Consider the following 16222-nt stretch of genomic DNA (forward strand, 5'->3'; position numbering starts at 1 on the left):
GTAAAAACTGCCTTCAAAATAAAAGAGTTTACTCGGTCAATAACAAATATACCTAAAAAACACACCAAACATATTCATACTGGAAATTAAATTATTATTATTATTTAATGGAAACTGTCCATAATCAAAGAGTCATTCGAAGTCAATCAAATTTATTTCACTTCAGGGTGATAGCAGGAGACCCCATCTAGTCACTCAGAGAGAATCAGGACAATCTGATGTAGAGTTTCAAAATAAAATACCTTATAAGTCTCATATGAGCAGTCTTCCCATATATGAGCTGTCTTCCTTCTGTTTGTATCCAACAGTTCAAATGTTCGAATTACATTAAACCAGAATTGTCCCCCTTTTTTCTTTAACAGTGAAGAACATTGGATATGTTAATGATATATTGACCGCAAAACTCAAAATGTCCCCAGTTTTAATTTTGAAAATCTGGTCACCTTAGCTTAGACATACTTTATATTTTCCTTTTGTGCTTAATATTCTTCTGCTCTAGCATTTTGGAGGTGAATATTGCACTTTTTACTCCACTACATTTATTTAACATGGTTTACATATGCATATTTACAAAAATGTCCCAAATTGGGATCAATAAAGTAAATCTTAATCTTATATGAAAAAAACGCTATGCCTTCATGATATGATGCACTACTATACTACCTCCACACAGTATTTCTACACGTATTTAAATATATCTCAACTTTTACAGTAGTATTGTAAAAAGAGCCATTTTGCAAACTGAGTACTTTGTTACTTTAAGTACATTTAAAACTGATAAAACTTCTGTTCTTTTACTCAAGTAACGACATCATTTGTTATAAAGCATTCAAGCACCTTCATGTCTCTACTTTTACTTAAGTAAAGGATTTGAGTACGTCTTCCACATTTTACTTGAGTCCAACAAGTATTTGCGTACGACACTCCTCGGGTACGATTTGTTTTGGTTCTCAGATACTGTATAGAAACAACTTTCTTAATGAATCGTTTGATAATTAATGTCACTTTCTTTTCCCAGTGGACTTCGGTGTGAGTGCTCAGCTGGACCGCACGGTGGGGCGGAGGAACACCTTCATCGGGACGCCGTACTGGATGGCCCCGGAGGTCATCGCCTGCGACGAAAACCCAGACGCTACCTACGACTACAGGGTGAGGAACCTGAGTTCAACTAACATGAGATCTGCTGTTTAACATTACAACATGGGCTGTGTGCAGAGAAATCAAGATAGCTAATAGAAGTAAAAATAACAAGAATGAATCCCAGGAAAGTGAGAAAATAGTCCCCATCATGAAGTGAAGTAAAACTCCCAGATCTTCCACATTTAAAAAAACGGTGTATTTATTTTTACAGTTTAATATTAAAGCCTCTTGTTACGGTTTATGTGCCTAATTAAAAGTTCTGAACAGTTTAATAACAACAAATTAAGCAAAACATATTTTCCTTCAGACACTTGTGTGTTTTTTTTACACTTTAGACGACGTTCTGACATCAAATTGACCGGACTTCTTTTTGTGGATTGATATTATTGCACATACTGTAATCCCTTGATCAGAGTGTTCTCCTTAGCAACAGGCTGTTCTCCTTAGCAACGGCCTTTGGAATGTTCAAATTGACCAATCAGAATTGAGTTTTCATTCAAGCCGTGTATTAACTCCTCTCCCCCCCTTCAGAGTGACCTGTGGTCCGTTGGAATCACCGCCATAGAGATGGCTGAAGGAGCTCCACGTAAGTTCACATCACATTCAGGTTTCAAAAACTATAAATCATTTAAAAAGTAAACTATTTTTAACTTTTATGTATTCGTTTTGCTCTTCTCTCTTTTGTTTCTTCTAGCTCTTTGTGACATGCATCCAATGAGAGCCCTCTTCCTCATTCCTAGAAATCCTCCTCCTCGGCTCAAGTCTAAAAAATGGTGGGCTTCAGTTTTTAATCTTTCCACTCTCGTCATGTAAGGGAAAATGTGAATCAAGGCACTTAATCCACTGCTACATCCTAAATAAACCAACCGCTTGACTCATAATGTTGATTGGAAAATGATCGTATTGCTTCAGCCTAAGAAATAAAGCAACGTAAATTAAAATGACGGCAGCACAGATCGAGGATTTCTGTAACTGTCCACGTCTGTTCATATTTTATTTTCCGGTAACCAGTCTTTAAACACAGCCAGAGCCCATACTGTGTTCTGTTAGTATTTACTTCCTGTCTGTCTTCTTATGTGGATTTCTCTGACGTCCAGTCTACTCTCCTTAGCAACTGTCTACTCTCCTTAGCAACAGTCTGCTCTCCTTAGCAACAGTCTGCTCTCCTTAACGGCAGTCTGCTCTCCTTAACAACGGACTACTCTTCTTAGCAACGGTCTGCTATGAAACAATTGCAGACCCCTGGAATGTCCAAATTGACCAATCAGAATCAAGTTTTCACCTAAACTGTGTTATAAAAAAGGATATTGTATTTCACATTTTAACTCAAACCATCACATTTATCCTCAACAGGTCGAAGAAGTTCTTCAGCTTCATCGAGGGCTGCCTGGTGAAGAACTACACGCAGCGCCCCCCCACCGACCAGCTGCTCAAACACCCGTACATCCGGGACCAGCCCAACGAGAGGCAGGTGCGCATCCAGCTGAAGGACCACATCGACCGCACCAAGAAGAAGAGGGGCGAGAAGGGTGAGAACATCCAACGCTTTACCATTACACTTTCCTCTAATGTTACATTTAAGCTTAAACTATTATTTTTAGGGGAAAAAAGTCTCAAACTGTTGGTTTATAATAAAATGGTTATGATTGATTACATGTAATGCTTTACCATTACACTTTCCACCTTACCAATGTTTTTACCATTGCATTATGTATTTAATTGCATTGAATTTGTATTTGTTCCGTTCATGGTATGCACATCTTAATGTATAACAATTATTTACAAAAAAAGTCTCTATAAACACACCGTACCCGAAAAGGAGCAGGGAGAAGAAAATAATCTTATATTACCTGCCCCTTTCTCAAAAAATAATAATAAATAGAAATAGATGGTCTGTCCTTCATATTTTCTTATTCACAGCCAATCATAACAGTATGGTAGGAAAATAAGAGAAACACAAAAACGTACAAAAAAAGACTTCGTTCCCACTTGACAGTTAACGGAAAGAAACAAAACAAACATCACATGAACAAGGAAAAGTGTGAGTCCTACTGGAGTAGAAGGGGGAAAGCGGCACATAATAATAATCAATCAATCAATGTTTATTTATATAGCCCAATATCACAAGTGTTACATTTGTCCCAGTGGACCTTACAGTTTGTACAGAATATCAATACGACTCAAAAAAAGTCTCAAAATGTTGGTTTGTAATAAAACGGGAATCAATATGAACATTGTGTGTGTTTACAGTCTAACGTTTGAATGACTTTTACTCATCTGTTAAGTTGTTTTTCCTTGGTTTCCTCAGATGAGACGGAGTATGAATACAGTGGCAGTGAAGAAGAGGAGGAAGAGGCAAACGAGCAAGAAGGAGAGCCGAGGTGAGAATTTATCATCAACTCATATGAAACGTTTCGTTATTGCTTTTTTTTTATGCATTGCACTAAATCCTCAGCACCCTGATGTCGGGACGTCTGAAGTTGACTTTTGATTTCGTTCTGGTTTTATGTTTCAGTATTTGTAAGCAACTGTGACTGAAAGAATATTGCTTTTATTTTACTTTTTTATGGTTATTCTTTTTTTAAGCAGGGGCAGATAGAATAAGATTTCTTCTCCCTGCTCCTTTCCACCATGCGCTATACAAAAATAAACAACCAGTATAAGTGGTTTTGTAAAGTGCACATCTTTTGTTTTAAAATAACTGCCATGTGTGGAATAAACAAATACAAATAAAATAATTTGCGTATTGAAAAGTAAAGCGAATTTAACCATCACCGAGTGGTTTGTTACGGTATAGAAATACGGCAGATCGTTGTTGTGAAAGGGTTGAACCATAGTTATTTCATGAAATAATTAGAAGAGAGTGGAGGAGTCGGCGAAGGAGACGAGGAAGAAAACGAGCTACGTCAAAGACGGAGAGCCGGTCGTCAACCGCGGAACAGGAGGAGGACGAGAGCTTTCGACGACGAGGACCGTACACGACGACCGCCGCGCTCGAGGAGCCTGGCGAGGAGACAAAGAGGACGACGGTCGGCCTACTTCAGGGACGCCTCCCAGCTGAGGGCCCTTGCAGTGATACCTCGAGTCTCCCCTCTGTGCTCTCCGCACTCGACGGACAGCATCGAGAAAATCGNAGTTCAGGGGTGTCAAACTCAAGGCCCGCTGGCCAAATCCGGCCCTTGACTTCATGTGATGTGGCCCCACAAGATCTCTGAAAGAATATAATATGTTTATTATTCGGTTACATGCAGATACATACATAAGCACGTTGCCCATAAACTACATGTCCCACAATGCATCTCAAATTTGACTTTTTTTTCAAAATGTTATTTTTTTTTCAAAACGTCACTTTCAGAATGTGGCTTTTCTTTTTAAATCATTTTGTGACATTTTCACTGAAGAGACTTGCAGTTATGTGCCCTAGACCAGGGTTCCCAAAGTGGGGGTTGCGACCCCCCGAGTTGGGGTCGCGAGATGATTACAAAATAAAAATGGAAAATTTAAAAAAAAGAAATTTATTAAAAAAAATTGATTAATTTTTTTAATAATAACAAAAAAAAAAATCATTATTAATAATAACGTTTGCATAGACATTTTCAGGGGCGGACTAGCCATCTGTATAATTTCCCCGCAACGAGGCTCCCCCTTTGACAATCCACTAGCGCAGTGTTTCTCAAACTTTTACATACCAAGGACCACTTAACCAATAAAAAACACTCATGGACCCCCCCCCCGACAGGGGGTCGCCAGTCTCTGGCACTGTTATTTTGGGGGTCGCGGGCTGAAAAGTTTGGGAACCCCTGCCCTAGACTTCTGCTTTCAGACGTAGTTAATTATGAAGTTATTACCCTATCCGATAATAATCCATTGCAAAGGCAATAATGTGATATAATACATTATTTTATATATATTACATATTTATATATGTATTTTTATATAGTCTTATATATAAAACTGGCCCTTTGAGTGCAACCATGATGCTAATGTGGCCCGAGATGAAATTGAGTTTGACACCCCTGAGTTAGATGAATATTAGTTGGAAACTTTTATTTTTAAAATGTATTTACATAAAAAAACTAAAGCTGCATTTTTTCAACAAGCTGACATTTAAAAAAATTTTTTAATTTAGAGTATAGAAAATAATTTAAAGAATTCGCTTTTTTGTGTGTGTATGATGTGTTTATAATATATAAATAAATGACATTGCACGTGTTTGAATCACAGAGTTGAGCTCGAGCCATGTTACAGAGATATCACTGTGCATGTGCTGTCTTCAGCTCCTGTGGATTCTGAAGACTGCATTAGTGCAAACACGATGATACTCTAACCCAAATCTAATGTCCCGAAGCTTTACGTAAAACTCTGACTGACAGAAATCAGTTTAATTTCTTCATCGTGTCTTCTTAGAGAGCCGCGTGTCAGATCACTGTCTGTCAGACTTAACATAGTTTTAATGCAGAGCTTTAAATGGGACGTTTTAACCTTTTTCTGTCACTTCAGCTCATGTCCACCTCTCATACAAGTATATACCTTAAAATATACTGCTATGTTTCTTTATTTCCAACAAAACTGCATGTAAATAGTTTTGAAAATGCACAGGTTTGGACCATTTGAGGAATGATCTAAAATCCTCCAAAAATGAATGAGGGCATTTGAACCTTTTTCTGTCACTTCAGCTCATCCACGTCTGCATTTATTTACTCATACAAGAAAAGACCTTAAAATATACGTTGTTTGTTCAAAAATAAAATGTGAGCTGACAGAAAATGCTCAGTTTTAGTTTAACACACACAGTTAAGCTCACACACACTATTTTATGATAGGTTCACCTGCTGAGTTAAAAACAGAACAAATGAAGCAAAGAAAAGTAAAGTATTATCCCACAGAACAGCTGACAGAGAAGAGACAACATCTGATCCTTTACAACACACACTATATGATATTTTTAGGTTTTTAGGAACACTGTAATCCGGCTAGTGATCCCCAATTGTTTAGAAAAGTAAGAGTAATGTGATTATTGATATGTAACTGTAAGGGAATACAGTTACCTTTTTTTGTATCCTGATTTTCTAAACCCATTACATGTAATCCGTTACTCCCCAAGCCTGCTTAGCTGGTTTAACAATACCACTGTAATCTAGGGATGTAACGATACCAAAAACTCACGGTACGATAATATCTCGATTAAAAGTCCACGGTACGATATTTATCGCGATATTGAAAAATAAACTTAAATTAAAAAAAATTATTTAAAAAAATCGCGTCAGTCTCACGAAGGTATTGAGAGATATTTACCGCGATATTCGATATATCGTTACATCCCTACTGTAATCACATCTTGATTTGCTTTGAGTACTTGAGGATGGTGTAATCGTTTCATTAAAGAAGGGGACAAGTGTTTGTGGAAGCGCTCAGAAGCACGGGGACACACATTAACGGATGATGATCGTTTTAGGTTTCTACCTACAATGTAATCGTGCTAGTAATCCCCGTTGTTTAGAAATGTAACAGTAATCTGATTTCTTTATGAACCTGTGAAGGGTACAGCCTGGTGGATACACAAAAAGGTAGGTTGACCGGTTTCTCCGTTAACTCTCGTCTCCACAGCAACAACGTCGTGAGCGTGAGATGCGGCGGCAGCAGGAGCGCGAGCAGCGGCGCCGCGAGCAGGACGAGAAGAGACGGGTGGAGGACATGGAGCGGCGCCGCAAGGAGGAGGAGGAGCGCAGGAGGGTGGAGGAGGAGAAGAGGAGGGCCGACCGAGAGCAGGTCAGGGAACACTCAAGAGGTTGCTTTGTTCAAAAAGTGGATTTTTTTTTTTTAAAGTACGCATAGTGACATCACTATTTCACTCGTGCTCCAAAACATTGAACGTGATAGAGGGCGGGACATCTCTAATCCGTTGACAAATCAAAACAGTGCTGGCCAGCTAACCAATCAGAGCAGACTGGGCTCTGGTTTCAGACAGAGGGTGAAAAGAGGTGCTGCAGCACAGGCAGTGTGAGAAGAAAAAGAGCTCCATTAAAGTATGGAGACATGTCCCAGTAGAGACACTAAATACAAAAACCTATAAATGACCAGACTAGGGCCCCTTTAAATCTAACCTGGGCTGGAAAGGCGATATAAGCTAATAAACACGCTCTGTGTTTGATTGACAGGAGTATATCCGTCGTCAGCTGGAGGAGGAGCAGAAGCACCTTGAGATCCTGCAGCAGCAGCTGCTGCACGAACAGGCCATGCTGCTGGTGAGTCGCCTCACTCGAAACCGCAGTTTCCCTCAATAATATATAACCTTCTGGGTTTTTTAAGTATTGGCGACTCATACTCCTTTAACACTTATTCTCTACTTAAATAGTTTCTTCTCTCTTTCCCACTTGCCTCTGTAAATCTTAATTATTCCCTTAATGTTATTTCCATCCGCTTTTCAGTCCCAAGTGATTATTCTTAATGTCTCCACAGCTCACGGGTTGTTAAAAGTCTTAATGCAGCTACTTATAATTCCTCTGCTGCACAAACTTTTCCTTTCGATCTGACTGAATTATGTTTTTGGGACTAACTTATGTCGATCCGCGGGGAGCCTTTAACACATGAGGTCAGAGCGTAATAAGAACGTCAGGGTTTCTTTCTATTAGTGGGGATGTTTACAGGCCCGTAGTGATAGTAATGTCGTCACCAGGAAGCTAGTCGTCCAGCTGGAAGAGAGGGTTTCCCCTGATTTCGTTCCAGATGTTTCTTATGTGGGATATTTCGGTGGTTTGTATGACTTCATGTTTTCAGCTGCTCTTTAGGGGATACAGAGGATACGGGAATAATGAAAGGATATGAGCCCTCATGTCTTCACTTCCAGGTTTCACACCGTCACTTTATTATTGGCTGACTCCCCGGTTCATACACACTCACCATTCATAAACTCTAGCTTTAAAAAATAAAACAAATTTCCTTCACATCATGGTTTGTTGGTTTCACACTTTCAATAGTCAAACATTTCTTAGGCCACATTAACGAGAACAAATCTTTAATTTCTCGTTTAACAAGCGCTTCATACTTTAGATGAAGCTTCTGGCAATCCGTCAATTATAATAATCATTCGTCTCATAATAATTCAGTGGTTGAAAGCTAACTGCTCTACCAGATGTGCATTTGGACATTCGCCCCACAAGCTTATGTTGCTTTAGTTTTAGGGGGTTAGAGCATGAGTCTCCCGGAAACGATTACTTTTGTATATGAAAGGGAAGGGTAAGGTGGCCAACATGTACAAATGCATTAAAACGGCCCAACACATTTGTGATGGACTTTCAAAAACAATCCAAATAAAAAAACACAAATGTGCCAAAAGACCTGCATATGAAGAAACGTCTTCACCGACTCGACATCACATGTGTAGCGTTTACTAAAAGAAATGCATAAATGAAATGCTGCAAGAAGATGGAAACACAACAGAAACCAGGGGACACTCAAAAGTGATGCACACAGCTGGGATTGTTGACGTTTGGGGATTATAAAGTCACTGGAAACTTTCCTAAAGTGTATCTTTAATTGGCTTATTTGAACAATGTGATCACATGGTTCCTTCCGATATCATTGCAGATATTCTTTAAGCTAACTAGCTAACGTAGCTAACCTACAACACTTGACAGTTGGCCTACTTTATAATCCCCGAACGAACGCCAACAACAACCTGGTCCCAGCTGTGTGCGTCACTTTTTAGTGTCCCCCTTGACTCCATTGTGTTTTGAGCTTCTTGCAGAGTTTTTCGTATTTTATTTGCAGTGTTTTGTATTTTCAGAGTGTCCTCCTTAGCAACAGTGTGTTCTCCCTAGCAACGGTCTTTGGAATGTTTAAATTGACCAATCAGAATCGCGTACTCATCTAAGCCGTGTAATAACTCCTCTTCCCTCCTTCAGAGTGACCAGTGGTCCTGTGGAATCAAGAAAACACATTTATGTTTTTATACTTGTATCTTTTCTTTAAAGTGCTGTGCGTTTCTCGCTACAAGTTTTATGGGCCGTTGTAGCGCTCTTGCTATCATACAATAGAAAGGTGAACATGTTTACTTCCCTCATGAAGACCAGGTGGATTTAGAGACTCTTGCAGGTAGGAGGAATGTGTCGGGATCCCAGGAGGTTTTTCCTGTCAGAGGTTCTGGTTCAACCTGCCCCCTCCTGTTACTCAGGAGAATAAATGGCGGGAGCTGGAGGAGCAGCGCCAGGCCCAGCAGCTCCAGAGGCAGCTGCAGCAGGAGCAGGCCTTCCTGCTGTCCCTCCAGCAAAACCCCAGCCTGGATGGTAACAAATCCTCCCAGCAGCAGAGCTCCAAACCCCCCCAGAGCGGGGAGCACGAGGGGGTGAAGCCCCTGCAGAGCTCTGAGCCGGAGACAACCCAACAACCACAGAGCGCTGAATCTGAGAAGACGGTTCAAAATCCCAGTCTGGAGAGAACTGCACAACCCAAGCTTCCTGTCGCTGACCCCGCCCCCGACTCTGAGCCAATCAGAGAGGTGAACCCTCGCTGCTGTAGAGCACTTCCTCTGCTTGTGTGAACTCACTCGCACCGTGTGGGGATGGCTAGCTGCTGGTGTGGGGTGTGTGGACGCTTGGTAGACGGGCTAATTGGCTCTAACTTAGCTGTTTGTTGGCTTGTTTACCACCAGTCTTATTGTCTAACTGCTCAAGTCCTCACTCTGTTCTGAGTTTTATCACGATACAATAATACCAAGATCAAGTCTGGCACTTTTCTCGCATCACAGCAGCTCCATTTGGATATCAACAAGGACACATATTTAAGACAAGCTACAAAGAAAACAAACATTCAACATAACATCACGATCACTGAAGAGACACCCGCTCAAGACCCTCTGACCTACATTTGACCTTGGATTTAATTTGAGGATTGGCTGGTGCACAAAAGAATGCTTCAGTCTGACCTTATTAAAAGGCAGGACCCTGTATCTCCGATTTGATGTTAACAATTCATATATAATGAATTTGCTGATTACATTATAATCGAATCAATCAGATTCACTAATTGCAAATGTGATTGAATCTGCAGCCACCTGAAATCACTTTTCACAAATTGATTATTCTCGGTTGAAATGCCTAAAAGTTCAAATCCAATTAGAGCCCAAAAGATTTGGTTAGAGCAGCTCAGTGAAAGCTACAGTAGGAAGAAGTATAAGAGCAATCATTTTCAGATTTACAGTAGATTGGATTCCCTTGCTTTGAGGAACAAATGAAGTCTTGCCAACGATTACTTTGACATTTCAGACTAAAAAACGCTGGTCCTGGACCTCGGTGTGTGTCCTAACCTTTGTGAATGTGTGTCTCTCCACATGGGAAGTGCATGACCCTCTGTGCTGGTTGTGGTGCCGTTGTCCTACTAGCAGGGTTGTGGGAATACTGTGGCAACAATAACACCGCTGCCCTGGAGGAAGTGCTTTCTTTGCTGTTCCTCCCGTATCAGCTGATGACTTTCTGACGTGCTTGATTCACCGCTGGTAGAAACCGTCTCTGCGGCGGCACTAACCATAACGTTTAACCGCTTCTGTCCACTCTTCTTAACGTCCTCACTCACAACGTTTGTCTTGCATACAGAAAATAACAATGTTTCTTTTTCAAATATGACGGATAAAAGTGACTGTTCAGAAAAATACATTATTGGCTTCCTATCTAAGTAGTGAGTGTTAACATAGTTGTTTTACGTGTACATCTCAAGTTGAAATGCATTTGTATTGAATGTGAGTTATACACGTGATTTTCATTTAGGAGCAGTTGGGTTAAACACGATAACAAAGGGTTTAATACATGAAAAAATGTAGGCGAATTATCACAGATGAGTGAGGGGGCTCTTGTAGAATGGCGACCAGCTCAAGCTCTGCTCTAAACCACTGCTAATGCGTCTGTCTGTCTGTCCTCTGTAGTCTGATGATCGGTACAGGAAGAACATCCAGGGCTCTCCCCAGGCGGCTCAGATCAAACCCCCGCAGATCAAACCCCCGCAGCCTCCGGTGCCCCCCCGCTCCGATTCCTCCCACCCCAACGGGAGCTCGGCCTCCGAGGCGCCCGCCATGCACCGGCCCGTCGAACCACAGGTAACCACACCGTGCTCAAAACACCCTCCCTCCTTCCTCTGGAGTGCTTCCTTCCTCTTTACTCTCAGAGCTCCTGGACACAGGCAGCATTTGGAGTTTGTGTGAAGTGGTACGGGGCCTTGCATTCTGCTATGCTGCACCGCTCTGGTGGTATTTGACCTGTTTAATGTTGATGTTTGCATTGATAACGTTGTGTCACTACGGCTAGATATCACTAGACGTGTTTTAAAGCATTGGTTCTGTTGCTTGGTTACCGTTGTGTATTTTGGTCCAGAGCTTCAGGGAAAGATCTCAACAGATTACAAGCAGCTCAAATAAAGCAGCACGAGTGTAACAGACATGGATGAAAGTTGGTTATCTGTCAGGCAGAGATCCACCAATGCTTTATCAACATTTGTGGCAGAAATGTTACATCAGAGATTTGATGGATGTTTATTCTCTCTTTGCTCAAGCACAAAAGAAAGGAGGTTCATGTTACCCTAAAGCTAAATCCAATGTGACATAAGATGTTGGTTGATATGATGGTTTGGTCTGTATGGTAATGACCACAGTGAGAGAGCCGATGCTAATGCTTGTGCTAATGGGGATCCTAAGAAAGATAATGTGTGCTCGAGGTGGTTGTTTACCACTTTTTCTCCCACACGATTTAGTTATCATAGCTTAATGATCAGCGCTTCTGTTGGTATTCTACTCTGGACCTGTGTGTTTAGTAATGTCCTCAACACAACAGAGAGAAGAGAGTAGGGCTGCTCGGTTATGGCAAAAATCATAATCTCGATTATTTGGGTCAATAATTGATATCATGATTATTAAAAACGATTATCCATTTACTTTGAAAACATCAATTTATTGAAATAAAAAATGTGAACAGTAGGTTTTTGACAGTTGATTACCCTGAACATATAATAACAGTATAATTCAACTGAAAAACCAAAAGAAAAAATAATTAAAATAATTAAAAAGAAATAATAATAAAAAGAAAAATCGTTTTATTTCGATTAGGTTGTTTTCATAACCGTTGCAAGCGAAAATCGTAATTGCGATTAAAATACGATTTAATTGAGCAGCTCTAGAAGAGAGTGTGAGTCTCGTGGGAGAAATGCCTTAAAAGCTCATGTGGTCATATGACATGGTCGTTTGATGCCTACATACAGTACATGTCCTTTCCATATGATTTGACCTGTAATGACCCCTGTTGTGTTGTTGTTGTTGTTGGGTTAAAGACTTCCTGGTAGGGTGTGTCATGAATGAACAGGAAATGTGGACGCCGGACTGGTTAGTCTTTGTTTGGTTTACACCAGCTCATTTTTCTTTTCTCTTAATTGTTTGTTGTTGGAGGATTGGTGAGAAACGATGCAGAAATAATTTAAATAATTTCTAGGTGCTGTTTGAAGCTTGTGTTAATGTGCTGGGCTCTGACAGTAAAGTTTAATTTGGACTGTTAGAGTTAAAGCAGTAATTGTACGACTATATAATGATTATGCTAGCCATAAAACAATCCGGTTTGATGTATGTGGTACTTTAATGTTGTCTGATGATATAGTCATTCACAGTAAAGCCCTTTTTGAAACTGGTGGTTGTAGAAAGCATTTTTTCGGTGTGAAAGGCTCGCATTTGATATTGTTTAGAAGATGCTGAGTGTGGATGCACATTTCCCGATAATGCTGGCCTTGGGAAAAGCAAATGGATTTACGGTGCTGTCATTCACTTGGCAGCCTTCCCTGCATTGAGGCAAGTGAAAGCCTTGTGTTTCCAATCTTGCTTGTAGCTTTCTCTTCATGTTGCTGCTCCTTCCATGTCTATTAACTGGATTTGCTGACCTGTGTATTTCCCTTTTTCTTCCAAGCAATAACCCTGATTAAAGTTCTCTATTTCAGGTGATTTCCTCTCCACTCTTTCAGGTTGTTTCCTCTGGATAATGGATCTGCTTTTGTTGAAGACCCTTTAAGGGTTGTTATCGATTCAATTTGAATCCACCAATCTTTTTGTGTGTCTTCGTTTGATCTCCAAGTTAATGCTAATTTTCAGACCTTCAAGCCATTACATATGTTTGATTGGATTCATTCGTTAATCTAAAAGAAAACTATGGTGCATACGTGCTACACCGGCCCAACATATTTCCATTAGGAGAAACGCGCTGCCGTTTCCAAAACGATGGCAAACGAAGAAGCTTCTTCGCCAACTTCACGAAATGCTCGTCTAAAAGTGCTGCATAATTCAAACGCTGCAAGAAGCTCAAAACCCAACGGAAGCCACAGGACACGAACAAATGATTCACACTTGTTGACGTTTAGGCATTATACAGTTGGCCAGAGTTTGGTATTTACATCTTCGTGCTGTTGGTGAAGATGTTCCTTCATCTGCATGTGTTTCGGCACATTTAGTTTTTGTATTTGCATAGTTTCTGAAGCCGTAGAGTGTTTCTCCTCATGGAAATGTTTGGGCTATTGCTGCCATGTGCACCTGTCGGACACAATATCCCTTTCTACTCACAAGGAACAACATTGAAACGATAACAACCCTGTTTATAAATTCCTCTGCCATGATTAACTCTTTGATTGACAGGTTGTCCTCCCACTCGTCAAAGCAAACAAAAGCACGTACTCTGACTGTGTAATTATTTCTCTTTTTCCCAAAGACCGCCTATACGATGTGTTTGCTTGTATGTTGGGATCGGAACATACTGTAACTCCTCATTGTGTGCTGGTGATTCAAATCATCCATCATTTATGGGCACCCAGATTTACTGCAGGGTGACTCAGACATAAGTCTTCTTCCCAGAGAAAGACTCAACCCACTAAGCATGAATAATCACAGTTCATTGAAGTCAATCTGTTTTGAATATGACACACAGATTAAATAATTCAAATGATGCTGTGACATGGTAAAATGAGGGCGATGATGTAATTCACTGGTGTTTAATTAGGCATTTGCCATTATGTTAAAAGTGGAATCAGTTTTCTCTCATTAGCCGCGAGTCAGTTGTGGCATTGTGTTTTAACTTTGTTACACGCATGTACTTCCCTGAATCAAACTTGGATGGGTTCATCTGACGTCTTCTGATTAGTGCTGATTAAAGAAAATTGGAAACTGCAGACTGAACTACTTTAGTTTCCAAGCGGGAAGAAGCTGTAGTCTTGGCGTAATCTCGTATGCAATCAAACGTGGAAGATGTCCAGTTCCATTTAAACAACAGAAACTACTCGATTCTGCTGCTACTCGATCAGAAAGGACCAATTCCAAACCGACCCCAACACACTCCCACTAAGCGACTGAGTGAACTCTTTCTGTAGTCACACTCACAGCTGAATCAGTGGAGGGTGTAAATCCAGCGGAAAGCTTTGGGACAAACTCCACTCTCTCAAGCAGGAACTGTTGTAACTTTTTGTTTCGTGGTAGTTGAGACGGAAAGGTTGTCAGGATCAGTTTGGAATTGGGCCAGAGTGTCCTCCAGAGTTCAAATCTCAAGCTTTCTTTGCCGTGCTGTGACTGCGTGCATGTGGTCTGACCTGCATTTGGTTTTGCTTACATGTATGTTTGCATGCCGGCCTTTAATCCTGCTTTATTTACACAATTCATCCTCATGCTTAGCGACGGTGGTGAAGCTTTAAACTTCCTGTGGACTACAATTGGTGAAACTCATGTTGACTCATCTGAAACATTATTTAAAAATAAGTGTTAATGTAAATAACAATGGATGAGATACTACATTTCAATCAAGGCAGATTAAGTATTGTATGTATTCGTCAAGCTTTAAAATGCCTTGAAGTTACATGTATTGTTTAATTTAGTATTATTTGGGAAATACTTATGTTATCATCCTCTCCTTTTAATGGATATTGAAAGCATCCTACAGTAATGAATGTAAGTGGATGACACCTGAAGTCTCCTCTTTGTTAGAGATGTACCACATAGTCTTTGATTAAAACTATAACTGTAATACACAAAGGCACTATAGCTGAACCAGGTCATTCCCTTAAAGGTATTTAAGGATGATTATTAATTGGGAATGAGTCAACAATAAGAGTCTCACCTATATTGGTCTCTTCATTCACTGCCTCCTATTTGTGTTGCTTTTTAACTTTTGTTTTCTCCCTGTTCTCTCAGAAATCAAAAGTATGACATGACATTTGTGTGTACTTGGATTTTGAGATTATTCCTTCTCTCTTCCTTCTTTGTAAATGTGGTATATTTAGGGGTTGAGTCATGATTTGGAGCTTTAAATTAAAACTCTGAAAATCCTCTGAGGCCAATAGGTCAAGTTTTCCAAATGCCTCCTCTGTAGTTTGAGTCAAGTTAAAAGTAAAATCAATGCTTTATTCCATGTGTTCATGTAATGGGTTGCAGCGATGGTGATGCAAGGCCCTGACACAGTTATCCTGCGTATTACAAGGCTACCTTGTAAAGAAATCCACAATTGGAAATACAATTTTGATCAAAAACGCATTAACTTTTACCTAGAGTCTTTACCTAAACTACCTCCATTGCAAAAGTCTAATAAATAGCAGATGTAACTGACCTGGATTATAATTGAGTTTTCAACAAAGCTGTGCATCAAGGATGGTTGGAAGGGGTTACTTTTAAAAAAATGAGTCCAGTTACAATTACTAGTAACTAGGGTTGCAAAATTCCGGGAATTTTCAAAGATGGAAACTTTCCATGGGAATAAATTGGGAATTTTCAAAATTGAAGGTTGGCTCTTCATAGGGAATTTAAATGTAGTTGGGGAAAGTACATTTTAGCATAATCTTGACTAAAACAAACAGATGCCATTCAAGTACACTTGAATATCCATGCCATTCCTCAATCACATGCACATAGCACACTCCTTACTGCATGGCAATTGAGACCACACCCCCTACAGCAGGGATGGGCAACTTGGATGGTGGTGGGGGCCACATCATTTATGTACTGGCCACCAGGGGGCCGCAGATTCACTTGGAACACACACACACACACACACACACACACACACCCACCCACCCCTGTGGCAGG

At 40.3% G+C, this 16222-nt stretch overlaps 2 protein-coding genes across 2 annotated transcripts in view; both read left to right on the forward strand.

Annotated features, from left to right (window-relative positions):
• Positions 1 to 1018: 1018 nt before the first annotated feature.
• On the forward strand, positions 1019 to 4323 carry LOC104952086 (mitogen-activated protein kinase kinase kinase kinase 4-like; the record flags this gene model as incomplete). Its single annotated transcript, XM_010778842.1, has 6 exons — positions 1019 to 1149; positions 1672 to 1726; positions 1835 to 1913; positions 2494 to 2669; positions 3449 to 3521; positions 4083 to 4323. Coding segments are annotated over 6 exons (755 nt in total), but the record flags the coding sequence as incomplete, so codon positions are not given.
• Positions 4324 to 6751: 2428 nt separating this feature from the next.
• Positions 6752 to 16222, forward strand: part of LOC104952088 (mitogen-activated protein kinase kinase kinase kinase 4-like) — a gene marked incomplete at its 3' end in the record, with an annotated part of 11413 nt that continues 1942 nt past the window's right edge. The window contains exons 1-4 of the mRNA XM_010778843.1: positions 6752 to 6909; positions 7299 to 7385; positions 9314 to 9637; positions 11057 to 11227. Coding sequence (XP_010777145.1) covers positions 6769 to 6909; positions 7299 to 7385; positions 9314 to 9637; positions 11057 to 11227 — 723 coding nt within the window. The remainder of the gene's footprint in view (positions 6910 to 7298; positions 7386 to 9313; positions 9638 to 11056; positions 11228 to 16222) is intronic.

This window comes from Notothenia coriiceps, unplaced genomic scaffold, assembly GCF_000735185.1.
Source record: "Notothenia coriiceps isolate Sejong01 unplaced genomic scaffold, NC01 NC01_scaffold00019507, whole genome shotgun sequence".
NCBI lineage: Eukaryota > Metazoa > Chordata > Actinopteri > Perciformes > Nototheniidae > Notothenia > Notothenia coriiceps.